General features: G+C 40.4%; 1 protein-coding gene across 3 annotated transcripts; it reads right to left on the bottom strand.

Annotated features, from left to right (window-relative positions):
* Positions 1-558: 558 nt before the first annotated feature.
* On the bottom strand, positions 559-10,480 carry DEFB119 (defensin beta 119). Of its 3 annotated transcripts, none has more exons than XM_027558169.1 (2): positions 10,222-10,480; positions 559-818 (listed from the first exon to the last, which is right to left on the bottom strand). In XM_027558169.1, the coding sequence occupies exons 1-2, from the start codon at positions 10,277-10,279 to the stop codon at positions 625-627; spliced, it is 252 nt and encodes an 83-aa protein (XP_027413970.1). In that variant the 5' UTR covers positions 10,280-10,480; the 3' UTR covers positions 559-624. The 3 variants fall into 3 exon arrangements, 2 of the variants coding, with proteins under 2 accessions (XP_027413970.1, XP_027413971.1); XR_003513915.1 differs by having other exon boundaries at positions 729-814; XM_027558170.1 differs by lacking the exon at positions 559-818 and adding an exon at positions 8,762-9,049.
* Positions 10,481-12,290: the final 1,810 nt, after the last annotated feature.

The following is a 12,290-nucleotide window of genomic DNA, read 5'->3' as shown; positions in this document are numbered from 1 at the left end:
AAGTCTTTGAAAGGCTGAATCTCTGGCCTTTGGTTTCTGCTAACTGAAATTCACGGTGCCTTATTTCTTTGTGTGTTTTACAATCTGAGGGGCTTCCCTTGTGGCTCAGCAGGTAAAGAACTACCTTCAATGCAGGAAACCTAGGTTCGATCTCTGGGTTGGGAAGATCTCCTGGAGAAGAGAATGGCTACCCCCTCCAATATTCTGGCCTGGAGAATTCCATGGACAGTATAGTCCATGGGGTCACAAAGAGTTGGATATGACTGAGCAACATTCACTTTCCCTCCCTTTTTACAGTTTGGGGCTCTAATCTTTGCATTTTCCTGTATCTGAGTAAATTAGTTGGATAGTGACCTAAAAGACTTCCCAGGTGTTTCAGTGCTTAAAAAAGAAAAAAATCCACCTGCCAATGTAGGAGCCACAGGAGACATGGATTCAACCCTTGGATTGGGAAGATCCCCCAGAGAAGGAAATGGCAACCCAGAATAGGAAAGATATCTTACCATGCAAAACTTAATCTCTCACTATATTTTCCAATGGATGAGAAACACACAAGAGTGGCAGGTGCACGAATTTTAATAAAGGAGTATTGGCAGCAGGTTGAGGATAGTGGACCACTAGCACTCAAGATACTTTTGGCCAGCGATTCTCTCGGCTCCAGTCATTTTTCCCTTCTTTGCCAGAAATGTCTATCCTTACATAGAAAGGGAGGCAGCAGGGTTGATAATTTCTGCAATAGAGGTAGGGCTCTTCAGACTGTCTGCAAGCAGGTCTACAGATTCCCAAGTCACCCATGCATCGAAGCATGTGACGTCTGCCTGGCCAAAAAAAAAAAATACAGATAGTTAATTTCTATTTAGCAGTAACAAATCTGACAAGTCAGGGAGCATAGTGAAAGCATAAAGAGCTAAAACAGTAATAAGTATCATTTCACACCCGTTAAAGTGACCCAAACTCAGACTATTGAAAACAGTAAATGTTGGCAAGGAAGTGGAGCAATAGGAAGTCTCACTCATTGATGGTGAGAAAGAAAAATGGTATAGCTTGGTGGTTTCTTACAAAACTAAGCATATTCTTACCCATGTGATCCTACAATTGAACTCCTTGTTCTGTACCCAAAGGACTTGAAATTTTATGTCCAGACAAAAATCTGCACACAGCTTTATTCATAAATGACAACATTTGGAGGCAACCAAGATGCCCTTCAGTAGGTGAGAAGATAAACTAAGACACATCCAGACAATGGGATATTGTTCAGCTCGGAAAAAAAAAAAAAAAAAGAGCTATCAAGCTATGAATAGACACAGAGGAAGCTTAAATGCACATCACTAAGTGAAAGAAGCTGAACCAAGAAGCCTACCTACTGTATAATTCCAGTTATGTGACTTTCTGGAAAAGTATATGATTAAAAGGTCATTGGTTGCCAGGGGTTGGAATGGGGGAAGAGATGAGTATGTAGGGCACCGATGATGTGGGGGATGGTGCAAATAGTCTATAGTGGATTCATGTCAATATACATTTGTCCAGATCCACAGAATGTACAATCCCAAGAGTGAATCTTCATGTGAAATTATGGACTTGGGTGATTATGATGGGTTAATGTAGATATGTCAATTGTAATAAATGCACAACTCTGGTGGCAGATGTTATAATAGAGGAGCCTTGAATGAGTAAGGGCAGACAGCGTATGGGAAATTTCTGTCCCTTCTTCTCAATTTTGCTGTGAACCTAAAACTGGCTTAAAAAAATAAAACCCATTTTAGTGAATACCTTAAAATAAATAAAGCTGCTATAAACACTTGTCTATAGGTTTTTGGAACTACATTTTCATTTCTCTGGAATATATGCCCAAGAGTACATTTGCTGTGTGGTATAGTTATTATATATTTAGTTTAGTTTTTTTTTTTTTAAACTGCCAAACTATTTTCTAGAGTGTGGTTGTACCATTTAACATTCACTAAAGTGATGTATAAAAGAATCAGTTTCTCTGCATTATGGCTGGCATTTGGTATTGTCACTATTTTTAATTTTAATTGTTCTGATAGATATGTAAGGAATCTCATTGTGGTCTTAATTTAATTTGCATTTTTCTAATTGCTAGTGATGTTGAGCATCTTTTCATGTGCTCCTTTGCCATCCGTATAACCTCTGTAGTGAAATATCTTTTCACGTTTTTCTTCCAATTGATTTGTGTACTTTTTTCTGTCGAGTTTTGAGAGTTGTTTCTATATTCTAGATACAAGTTCTTTGTCACATATGTGGTTTGCAAATATTTCACCCAATTTTTTTTCCAATTTTTAATTTGTCTTTTCATCTGTCCTTTTCATAGGATCTCACAGAATGAAAGTTTTAAATTTTGATTGAATCTATTTTTTTTCTTTTATGGATTATGCTCTTCATCTCTAAGAACTCTTCACCTAGCCCTAGGTCCGAACATTTTTCCTGTGTTTTCTTCCAGAAGTTTACATTTTACTTTTAAATCTATGATACACTTTGGGTTAATTTTTGTGTAACTTGTTAGGTTTAGGTTGAGAGCCTTTTTTCTCTGCCTACAGACTTCCAATTGCTCCAGCAATATTTATTGAAAAAGACATTTTCTTCTATTGAATTACTTTTGCACGTTTGTGAAATATCAGTTGGTTGCCCTTGTGTAGGGCTCTTTCTGTTCAATTGAACTGTGTGTCTATCTCTCCACCATGACCACACAGTCTTGGTTACTTTAGCTATGTAAGTCTTGAAATCTGGTAGAATAATTTCTCCACATTTGTTCTTTGTTTTAGCCATTCTCATTCCTTTGCCAATTTCTCTACAGATGAAATATAGAACAGACAATCTTATCTATATCCACAATAAACCTTATTGGAATTTTGATAGAAATTGTATAAAACGGATCTATAAATTTAAGGAGAATTTACATCTTTCCTAGCTGAATCTTACAATCTATAATCACAGTGTGTCTTCATTTATTTATATCTTTTTTGATTTTTTATCTACATTCTGTAATTTTCAGTACAATTTCTGTACATGTTTTATTAGATATTCACTTAAGCATCTTATTTTTTGGAGTGATTGTGACTGATGTGTTTTTAATTTCAGTGTTCATATGATCTGTGATAGGACATAGCAATATAACTAATTTTAAAATTTTATTTATTTTTAATTGGAGAATAATTTCTTTACAATGTTATGTTCATTTCTGCCACACATCCACAGGAATCAGCCATAGGTATACACGTGTCCCCTCCCTCTAGAACTTCCCTCCCACCTCCCACACTATCCCACTCCTCTAGGTTGTCTCAGAGCACCATGCTGAGCTCCCTGTGGTATACAGCAACTTCTCATTAGCTATCTGTTTTACAAATGCATGCATGTATGCTAAGTTGCTTCAGTCGTGTCCTACTCTTTGTGACCCTACAGACTGTAGCCCGCCAGGCTCCTCTGTCCATGGGATTCTCTAGGCAAGAATACTGGAGTGGGTTGCCATGCCCTTCTCCAGGGGCTCTTCCCAACCCAGGGATCAAACTTGAATCTCTTACATCTCCTGCATTGGCAGGTAGATTCTTTTCCACTAGCGCCACCTGGAAAGCCCATTTTACAAATGATAATGTATATGATATTTTACAAATGGTAATGTATATATTACAAATGTTAATGTATATAAAAATGAAGATTAATCCATTTTCTCTCATTCTGAGGGTTGTCTTTTCATCTTGTTCAGTTTCCTTGGCTGTGCAAAATCTTTTAAGGTTAATTAGACTCCATTTATGGGCTTCCCTGGTGACTCATATGGTAAAGAATGGCCACTCTTTCAGTTTGTCCCACCTTCTCCTTCCCTCACTGTGTCCATAAGTCTGTCTCCATGTCTGGGTCTCTATTCCTGCCCTGCAAATAAGTTCATCACTACCATTTTTCTAGATTCCATACATATCTGTTAATATACAATATTTGTTTTCTCTTTCTGACTTACTTCACTCCATACAACAGACTCTAGGTTCATCCACCTCACTGGAACTGACTCAAATTTGTTCTGTTTTATGGTTGATACTCCACTGTATATATGTACTACAACTTCTTTATCCATTTATCTGTCGATGGACATCTAGTTTGATTCCATGTCCTGGCTATTGTAAATAGTGTTGCAATGAACATTGGAATACATATGTATTGTTAAATTGTGGCTTTCTCAGCTGGGTCATATGGTAGTTTTATTCCTAGATTTTTAGGCATCTCCATACTGTTCTCCATAGTGGCTGGATCAATTTACATTCCCATCAACAGTGCAGGAGGGTTCCCTTTTCTCCAAATCCTCTCCAGCATGTATTTTTTGTAGATTTTTTTATGATGGGCATTCTGACTGGTGTGAGGTGATGCTTCACTATAGTTTTGCTTTGCATTTCTCTAATAATAAGCATTGTTGAGCATTTTTTTTTCATGTGTTTATTAGCCATCTAGATGTCTTCTTTGGAAAAAATGTTTGTTTAGGTCTTCTGCCCATTTTTTGATTGGGTTGTTTGTTTTTCTGATGTTGAGCTGCATGAGCTGCTTATATATTTTGAAGAGTAATCCTTTGTCAGCTGTTTCATTCGCAATTATTGTCTCTCATTCTGTTGTCTCTCATATGTTGTCTTTTCATCTTGTTTACAGTTTCCTTTGCTGTGCAAAAGCTTTTAAGTTTAATTAGGTTCCATTTATGGGCTTCCCTGGTGGCTCATATGGTAAAGAATCCACCTATAATGCAGGAGACCCCAGTTCAGTCCCTGGGTTGGGAAGATCCTCTGGAGAAGAGAATGGCTACTTACTCTAGTATTCTTGCCTGGAGAATCCTATGAACAGAGGAACCTGGAGGGGTTCCTCTAGCTTATGGGGGATCCCCATAGGCTTTGCAACCTATGGGGTCACAAAGAGTTGGACATGACTGAGCAATTAACACTTTCACTTTCAGGTTCTATTTGTTTATTTTTGCTTTTATCTCTGTTACTCTGGGAGGTGGATCATAGATGACCTTGCTATGAATTATGTTGAAAAGTCTTCTGCCTATGTTTTCATCTAAGAGTTTTATAGTTTCTGGTCTTACATTTAGGTCTTTAATCCATTTTGAGCTTATCGTTATGTATGGTGTTAGGACGTGTTCTAATTTCATTCTTCCACATGTAGCTGTCCTGTTTTCCCAGCACCACTTGTTGAAGAGACTATCTTTTCTGCATTGTATTGTCTTGCCTCATTTGTCAAAGATAAGGTGCCCAGAAGTGTGTGGTTTTATCTCTGGGCTTTCTATCTTGTTCCATTGGTCTATATTTCTGTTTTTGTGCCAGTACATACTGTCTTGATGACTGTAACTTTGTAGTATAGTCTGAAATTAGAAAGGTTGATTCTTCCAGCTCCATTTTTCTTTCTCAAGATTGCTTTGGCTATGTGGAATCTTTTGTGTTTCCATACAAATTGAGAAATTTTTTGTTCTAATTCTGTGAAAGATACCACTGGTAATTTGATAGGGATTCCACTGAATCTATAGATTGCTTTAGGTAGTATCATCATTAGAAATACAACTAACATTGTATGTTTATCTTGTATCCTGTGACCTTACTAAACTTACTCATTGGTTCTAGATTTTTTCATAGATTCTCTTGTATTTTCTGCATAAATCATTATGACACCTGCAAATACAGTTTTTTCCTTCTTTTCTAATCTATATACCTTTTATTTCCTTTTCTTGCCTTAATGCACTGTCTAGAACTCCCCAGAATTAAAAGGAATGAACCATTGATCCATATAATTTGGGTAGATCTCAAGAACATAATGTTGAGTGAAAAAAAAGTCTGTCTCAAAAGATCAAATATGATTCCATTTATACAAGTCTTGAAATGACAAAATTATAGAGATGGGAAACAGATTAGTAGTTATCAGGGATTAGGGGTAGTGACAGAAGGTGAGGGCAAAGAGGAGAGTCTGTGCCACTAGAAAGGAATAGCAGGAGGGAGATCTTTTTGGTGACAGAAGGGTTCTGTAATCTTGATCATAATAATGGTCACATTATTATGACCATTATTATGACTTGTGATAAAATGTCATGAAAGTAGGCACATTCATTGCACCAGTATCAGTTGTACTGCTGTACAAACAGAGGCTGACTTGAGCTGATGTTATACCAGGCCTATGTATCAACCTGAAAAAAAAGTCCAGGATGGACACCCAGTCTTCCTTGCTTTGGGATCACAATGCTTCTACAGCTGCCAGGTCAACCCCCCCACCCCAGGGGGCTCTGCTCTCCCCTGCCAACGTTTCTACTCTTCCTCTTCATCTCTCAGCCTACAAGGAATAAAAAGAAAGATTCAAGTAGGCCTTCCAAAAGCAAAAACAATTCTTTCTGCCATATCCCCGGAGAAAAGATCCCTTTCCATTTTCCTTGAGAAGAAGGGCCAATGTGAGATTTACACCCAAAAGTGTACACAGAAGAGTGCTTTTGACATGGTAAAGCAAGCAGGCCAGCCTGCTTCAACCTTTCTCCCCTGGAGAAAGGCCATGGCACTCCAGAAAGAAGTTTCAAAAGTGCTCAAACTACCCTCAAAGCTTTTGTTGGGGTCTTTGCACCTCTTAGCACCTGCACTCCTACTAGCCCCCATCACTGTGCCCCACCGCTCTCTTATCACCATGGCAACCTAACATCACCTTCAATGTCCCTGCAGCCCTCTCACCAGCAGCCAGAGAAAATCTGCATATTTATCCCAGTATTGTCTTGGACCCACTTCTGAAAATGGATCACTTTTCCTCCTTGGGCCTCAGTTTCCCAATCTGTGAAATGGGAAGACAGAGGAAAGTTGCCTAGGCCAGAGATTTTCATAGTTTAGGAGCTATATGGAATACAGGACGGGGAGTTGTGGGGTCTAGGGTTTTATTTCCCAAAAGAATAATCTAAGAGAATTTTCAAAATTTCACATGCCCAGACCCCAGAGACTCAAGTTCAGAGATTCAGACAAGGGAGTTATGTGTCTTCTGAAGACTTATGGTGACTCAACAGTGAGTTCCAAGCCCTTTTTTCATCCCACCATCGTATCACTCCCCATGGCTGTCTCTACCTAAAGTACAGAGGAGGTTCTTAATAAATGTTGTTGACTGAGTGAAAAAGCCATGCCTCATAGTGAATTAATTTGGTGAGAGTATGACTGTCTGTGTGTGAAGAAGTTAACACCAGGCCCCAGGTATTGGGGAATCCCTAGGCTCTTCCCTTTCTAACTGTGAAACCTGTGTATTTTAAGAGCAAACTAATGAATAAATTGTAAGAATCCCCTTGAGCAAGGCTCCAGAGCTGCTCTGCAACCTTCCTAATATGCCAGCTGGAGCCAAATTCACCTGAGACAGTGGGACTCTGATCCCTCTAACCCAGAAAGGATCCTACCCTGAATGATGCTTGATGCAGCAGCTATTTATAAAACTCCCCCCACACACCAAATCCACTTGTACTTTCACATGTGAATTCATAATTCACCTATTCATTCACCCAGGACCCACTATGTCAAATCTGACCCAAGTGCTGGGCTTAACAACAGGCATACTGATGTAAATAAGAGTGATCTCAACCCCCAAGGCTTTCCATCTGGTGTGTGTGTACTTGGGGATTAGTGAGAAGGGAACAGTGACGAATAATTACACAAGAACACAATGCGCGCCCTAAGAATGGCTTGCTGTGGGCATCTGGAAACAACCTGGGAAGAAAGGACTGTGTTGGTCCCCGCGGCTCTGCAGATACCAACCTCACAGAGTTATTTCAGAGGAGTGAGTTTGGTTCAAACTTTGATTTAAGAGTTTGTCAAGTAGTTATTCTTTTAAATAAAAGCAACATATCTAAAATTAAAAAGTAAAAAAAGATGAACACTTTGTGAAGCCAGTCAGAACTCAGTTTGAACACCTTCTCTATCTTAATGTTGCGCAACCTTGGCTGATTATATCACCTCTCTAGACCTGTTTCTGCAATGGTAAGATAGGGATACTAAGAGGGTTGTGTAAGAATAGGATGATTTCAAGTCTATAAGCACCCATCACTGTGCCTGGCACATAAGAAGTGTCAATGACAACTATTTTATAGCTACTGTTATTGTAATCGTTAAGAAACAGTGAGACAGAGCTCCTATGCACACTTTTAATGGTAGGGGCATTAGTTGGGCTTTGAAGGATGAGAAGGAGTTTATCACAGAGATGAGCCTAGTGATGGGGACAAGGTGAAGGGGAACCATGGACCAAGGCAGCAGGAGGGGCAGGGGAGGATGGTAAAAGCTGAAAGAGAAAGTCTGTGAGCAGCAGCCATGGGAAATGAAGCTGAGTTATCATTTCAATGAGTAAATTTATGTGCTTTATCCTTCTTTAGTACTTGGAAACCTTCTGATTCTTTGGGCTGTGGTCTCTTGAGCATCAAAAGGCATGTCAGCCAGCTTCCCTAGAAATCCAAGGATTTGGGCTCAGCTAAGTCCCTGTCCACCCCAGCTCATTCACTCTAAAACCAGGCCAACTGTCTCAGCCTAAAGAGGCTCCCACTCACTAGGGATTAAGTCTCTTGGCTTCCCACACATGCTCTTCAGTCCATTCCAGCTCCAATAGCCTTCCCTGCAGCTGGCAGATGAAGAATTATGTTCAGAACTGCAATAATTACCCAACTGCCGCAGCCAAGCCCCAGAGACATCTCTTTACTAACTCTTAACACCCTTCCTGCCATTTCCCCACCCTCAATCCATTTGGAGTATCATTCCTCATGATTGACAGACACAAGAAACAGATTTGCAAGTTTTAATGGAATGTAGGAACTAAAGAACAGGAAACAAAGTCATCTCTATCCACGATTTCCATGTATCTTCCCTGTGTTGACAAGTTTGGCCTTAACTGTCTCCTTCTTGTTTCACTTGAGGAGTGGTCCAAGGGAGGATTCGATCAATTGTCATTGGTACGATTGTCAAATAACGACTAAGGATACAGCATCGTTTATGATTTGAGCAGCGTGTGACACTGTCTTCATCATTTTTGCACACCAACCGGCATTTTCCCTTCATCCAACATTCTTCCTCTGGACATAGGAACACCCATTAAGTAGATGTTAGTATTCCTCAGCTGGATAGACAAGGGGAAGCAGAGGAGGTGTAGGAGTTCAGGGGAGGAGTGGAGGGAGAGAGTTAATGCTAGACCCAGTCCCAGGAAGGGAGAGAAGAGACCTCATAAGGGGAGAGAATTGAGGCAATTTTTCCAAGGTTGGGAACTCAAGGGTTTTAAGAAAGCCTTTTTCATAATCTCACATTTCTGTCTTCCTATCCCCCCACCTCCTGCTCCTAACTTTGAGATCAAATGATGCCAATAAAGTTCCCACCTAACAGAGCTTGGGAATGATGGGAAAAGAACAGTGAACATCTGTCTTATTAGGGAATGGAAGAGAGTCCCTCACATTTCCACAGATTCAGCTCTTTATCAGTTGTCTAGCTTGAACCCAACAAATCCCAACTCCAACCCAACTCAATCTCCAATCCTCCTTGACCAATTCAAACTCAAAATTGAATTCACCAATTCAAACTCAAATACCCAGGCCAATTTTAATTAGAACTCCCAGCTTTACCCAACTCAATGCCCCTGGAGCCCTAACTCCCGGTCAAACCCAAGTCTAATCAAGTCACCAACTTCAATCCTAAGCAGCATTCCATCACCTAGCTGAACCTCAGGCACCCGGGCACCATCCAGTACCAACTCTCAACCTCAGTCCAAGCCCCAATCTAATTCCTAACACCAAATCCACTCAACTCAAAATTCCATACCCCCTCCAGCCTACTCCAAACCATCAAGGAAGCCCAACTCCTCGCCTCTGGCTCTTCCTCATTTTCCCACTATCACTCCAATCCAAAGTCTTGCCACCCATCACAACTCACCCTCAACCTTCAATGTAATCTCCCAAACCCCTAAGAAGTCCCCAACCCACACCAGACCCTTTACCCCTAAGCCCTCCTCCATGATGCCAGCAGAATACCAGCCTTCCCTTCAGTGTTAGGTACTCCAAATATCTCCATCCCCCTACCTTGGCAAAAAAAAAAAAAAAGAATCAGGGAGAGATGTGAACATGAGATGATTATGAGAAAACGTCCCAAAACCACATGAATTGAGAAAGGGCTTCAGATGCTGTCCACAGTGAGGGGGAAGAGGAGGGAGAGACATTTATGACCAAGATCCCAGACATTTGAGAGACACCCGAATTACCTGATACCACTGGTTCCATGGCCAGAAGGATGGCAAGAAACAGGAAAAGAAACTTCATGACTGGAAGGTCACAGGAGAAGGACGTGGTTGTGCTGCAGGCTGTGGAGAATAGAGCTATCCTCTGCAGGGATGAGTCTTGTTTTCATTGGCAGGACCGTGGGCAGTGAATTACAGCAGAAGAGGATTTATATCAGATCAAACAAGCCGAAGGACAATGTGTAGCAGATTCTGCAGCAAAGAACGAGACGAGAGCGTGGGAAACCGGCCAGCATCCGTGCCAAAAGGGCTTTTCTCTCCTAGTAAGGAGACAGGCAAATTAAAGCCGTTTGGCCTTTTGAGATCCACAAAGGGATTAATCAATTAATGCATATCAAGACACATTTAATTTTTTAATTAAATTTATTTGTTTTTAATTGAAGGATGATTGCTTTACAGTATCATGTTGGTTTCAGCCAAATATCAACATGAATCAGACATAGGTATACATGTGTCCCCTCCCTCTTGAACATCCCTCCCACTTCCGCCTGCATCCCACCCCTCTAGGTTGTTACAGAGCCCCAAGTTGAGTTCCCTGAGTCATACAGCAAATTCCTATTGGCTATCTATTTTACACATGGTAATGTATGTTTCCATGTTACCACTTTCCTTACTCCATGCCCCCTGCCCTGTGTCCCTAAGTCAAATATTTAATTTTTTAAAAATTCTTATTCTCAACTTTCTAACAGAAAATTCACACGTGTATGTCTTTCTGAACCTTGAACTTGCCAATCTCATTCTCAGCTCAGACCCTTAGCATTTATAACTTGCTCTTCCTATAAAGTTCTTCCTTCAGACTGGCTCCTCTTCACCATTCAGTCCCATCTTAAATGTCACTTCTCGGAGAGGCTTTTCCTGGTCACCTTAGATTAAGGGTACTCCCACACACACAGTCACATTGTATCATAATAACTTGTGTTGTGACCTTCATATAGTCACTTGTTCCTTTTCAATTTATTCTACATGATTAATCTTTGCCTCTCCCATTAGAATGTCAGAAATTTGCTTTGCGACTCCAGTGCCCATAATAATATCACCTGGTGTATTAATCAGGATATTAATTCAACTGTTTTAATACATTATCTCCCCAAACAGTAATTCTAAGAGGCAGACATTGATTTCTGTCTTATGTAAAAGAAATTTCTTTCTTATGTAAAAAGCTTCATCACTAAAAGCAAGGGCTTCCTTGGCAGCTCAATTGGTAAAGAGCCAGGCTGCAATGCAGGAGACCTCGGTTGAATCCCTGGGTTGGGAAGATCCCCTGGAGAAGGAAATGGCAACCCACTCTAGTATGCTTGTCTGGGAAATCCCACTGACAAAGGAGCCTGGTGGGCTACAGTCCAAGGGGTCACAAAGAGTTGGACACGACTTAGTGACTAAACTAAAAACCATGCCATTAAAAGTAGGGCACAAGATTCCTTCTGATTTGATGCTGTGCCATTCCTATCAGGCAGCTTCATATGATGCTCTGGTTCTCAGGAAGAAGAGAAAGAAGGAAATGAAGTGCACCATTTTTCCTTTAAGGATCCCATCCAGAATCTGCACACATCACTTCCATTCCAGTCCATTGGCCAGAGCTCATTCAAACAGATATATCTAGCTGGATGGTAGGCTGGAAATAGTTTCTTTATTCTGGGCAACCATGGCTAGCTGAAGTTCAGGGGTTGTCTTACTAAGAAGAAGGGGAAGACAGATACTAGAGAAGAGCTAGCAATTTCGGACACACTTAGCACATTGCAGGTGCTTCAAAAATGTTGTAGACTGAGTAAATATCTTACACATTGAATAAGGTTATAAGAAATAATCTAAAGGGGAGGCAACTCAAGTCATTCTAGAGTGTAGAGAAAGCATGTGGACTGTGCCCCTTCAGTCAAGCTTCAGAAGAAGCTGAATAAGAGCTGGACCCTTTAAGATACTATACACTGTTATAAACTAGATAACTAATAAGAACCTACTGCGTAGCACAGGCAACTCTACTAAATATTCGGCAATGACCTATATGTGGATAGAATCTTAAAAAGAGTGGATACATA

The sequence above is a fragment of the Bos indicus x Bos taurus genome, chromosome 13 (genome assembly GCF_003369695.1).
Source record: "Bos indicus x Bos taurus breed Angus x Brahman F1 hybrid chromosome 13, Bos_hybrid_MaternalHap_v2.0, whole genome shotgun sequence".
NCBI classification, from domain to species: domain Eukaryota; kingdom Metazoa; phylum Chordata; class Mammalia; order Artiodactyla; family Bovidae; genus Bos; species Bos indicus x Bos taurus.
The sequence above is the reverse complement of the archived record's forward strand: the minus strand, read 5'-3'. Positions and strand labels throughout refer to the sequence as shown.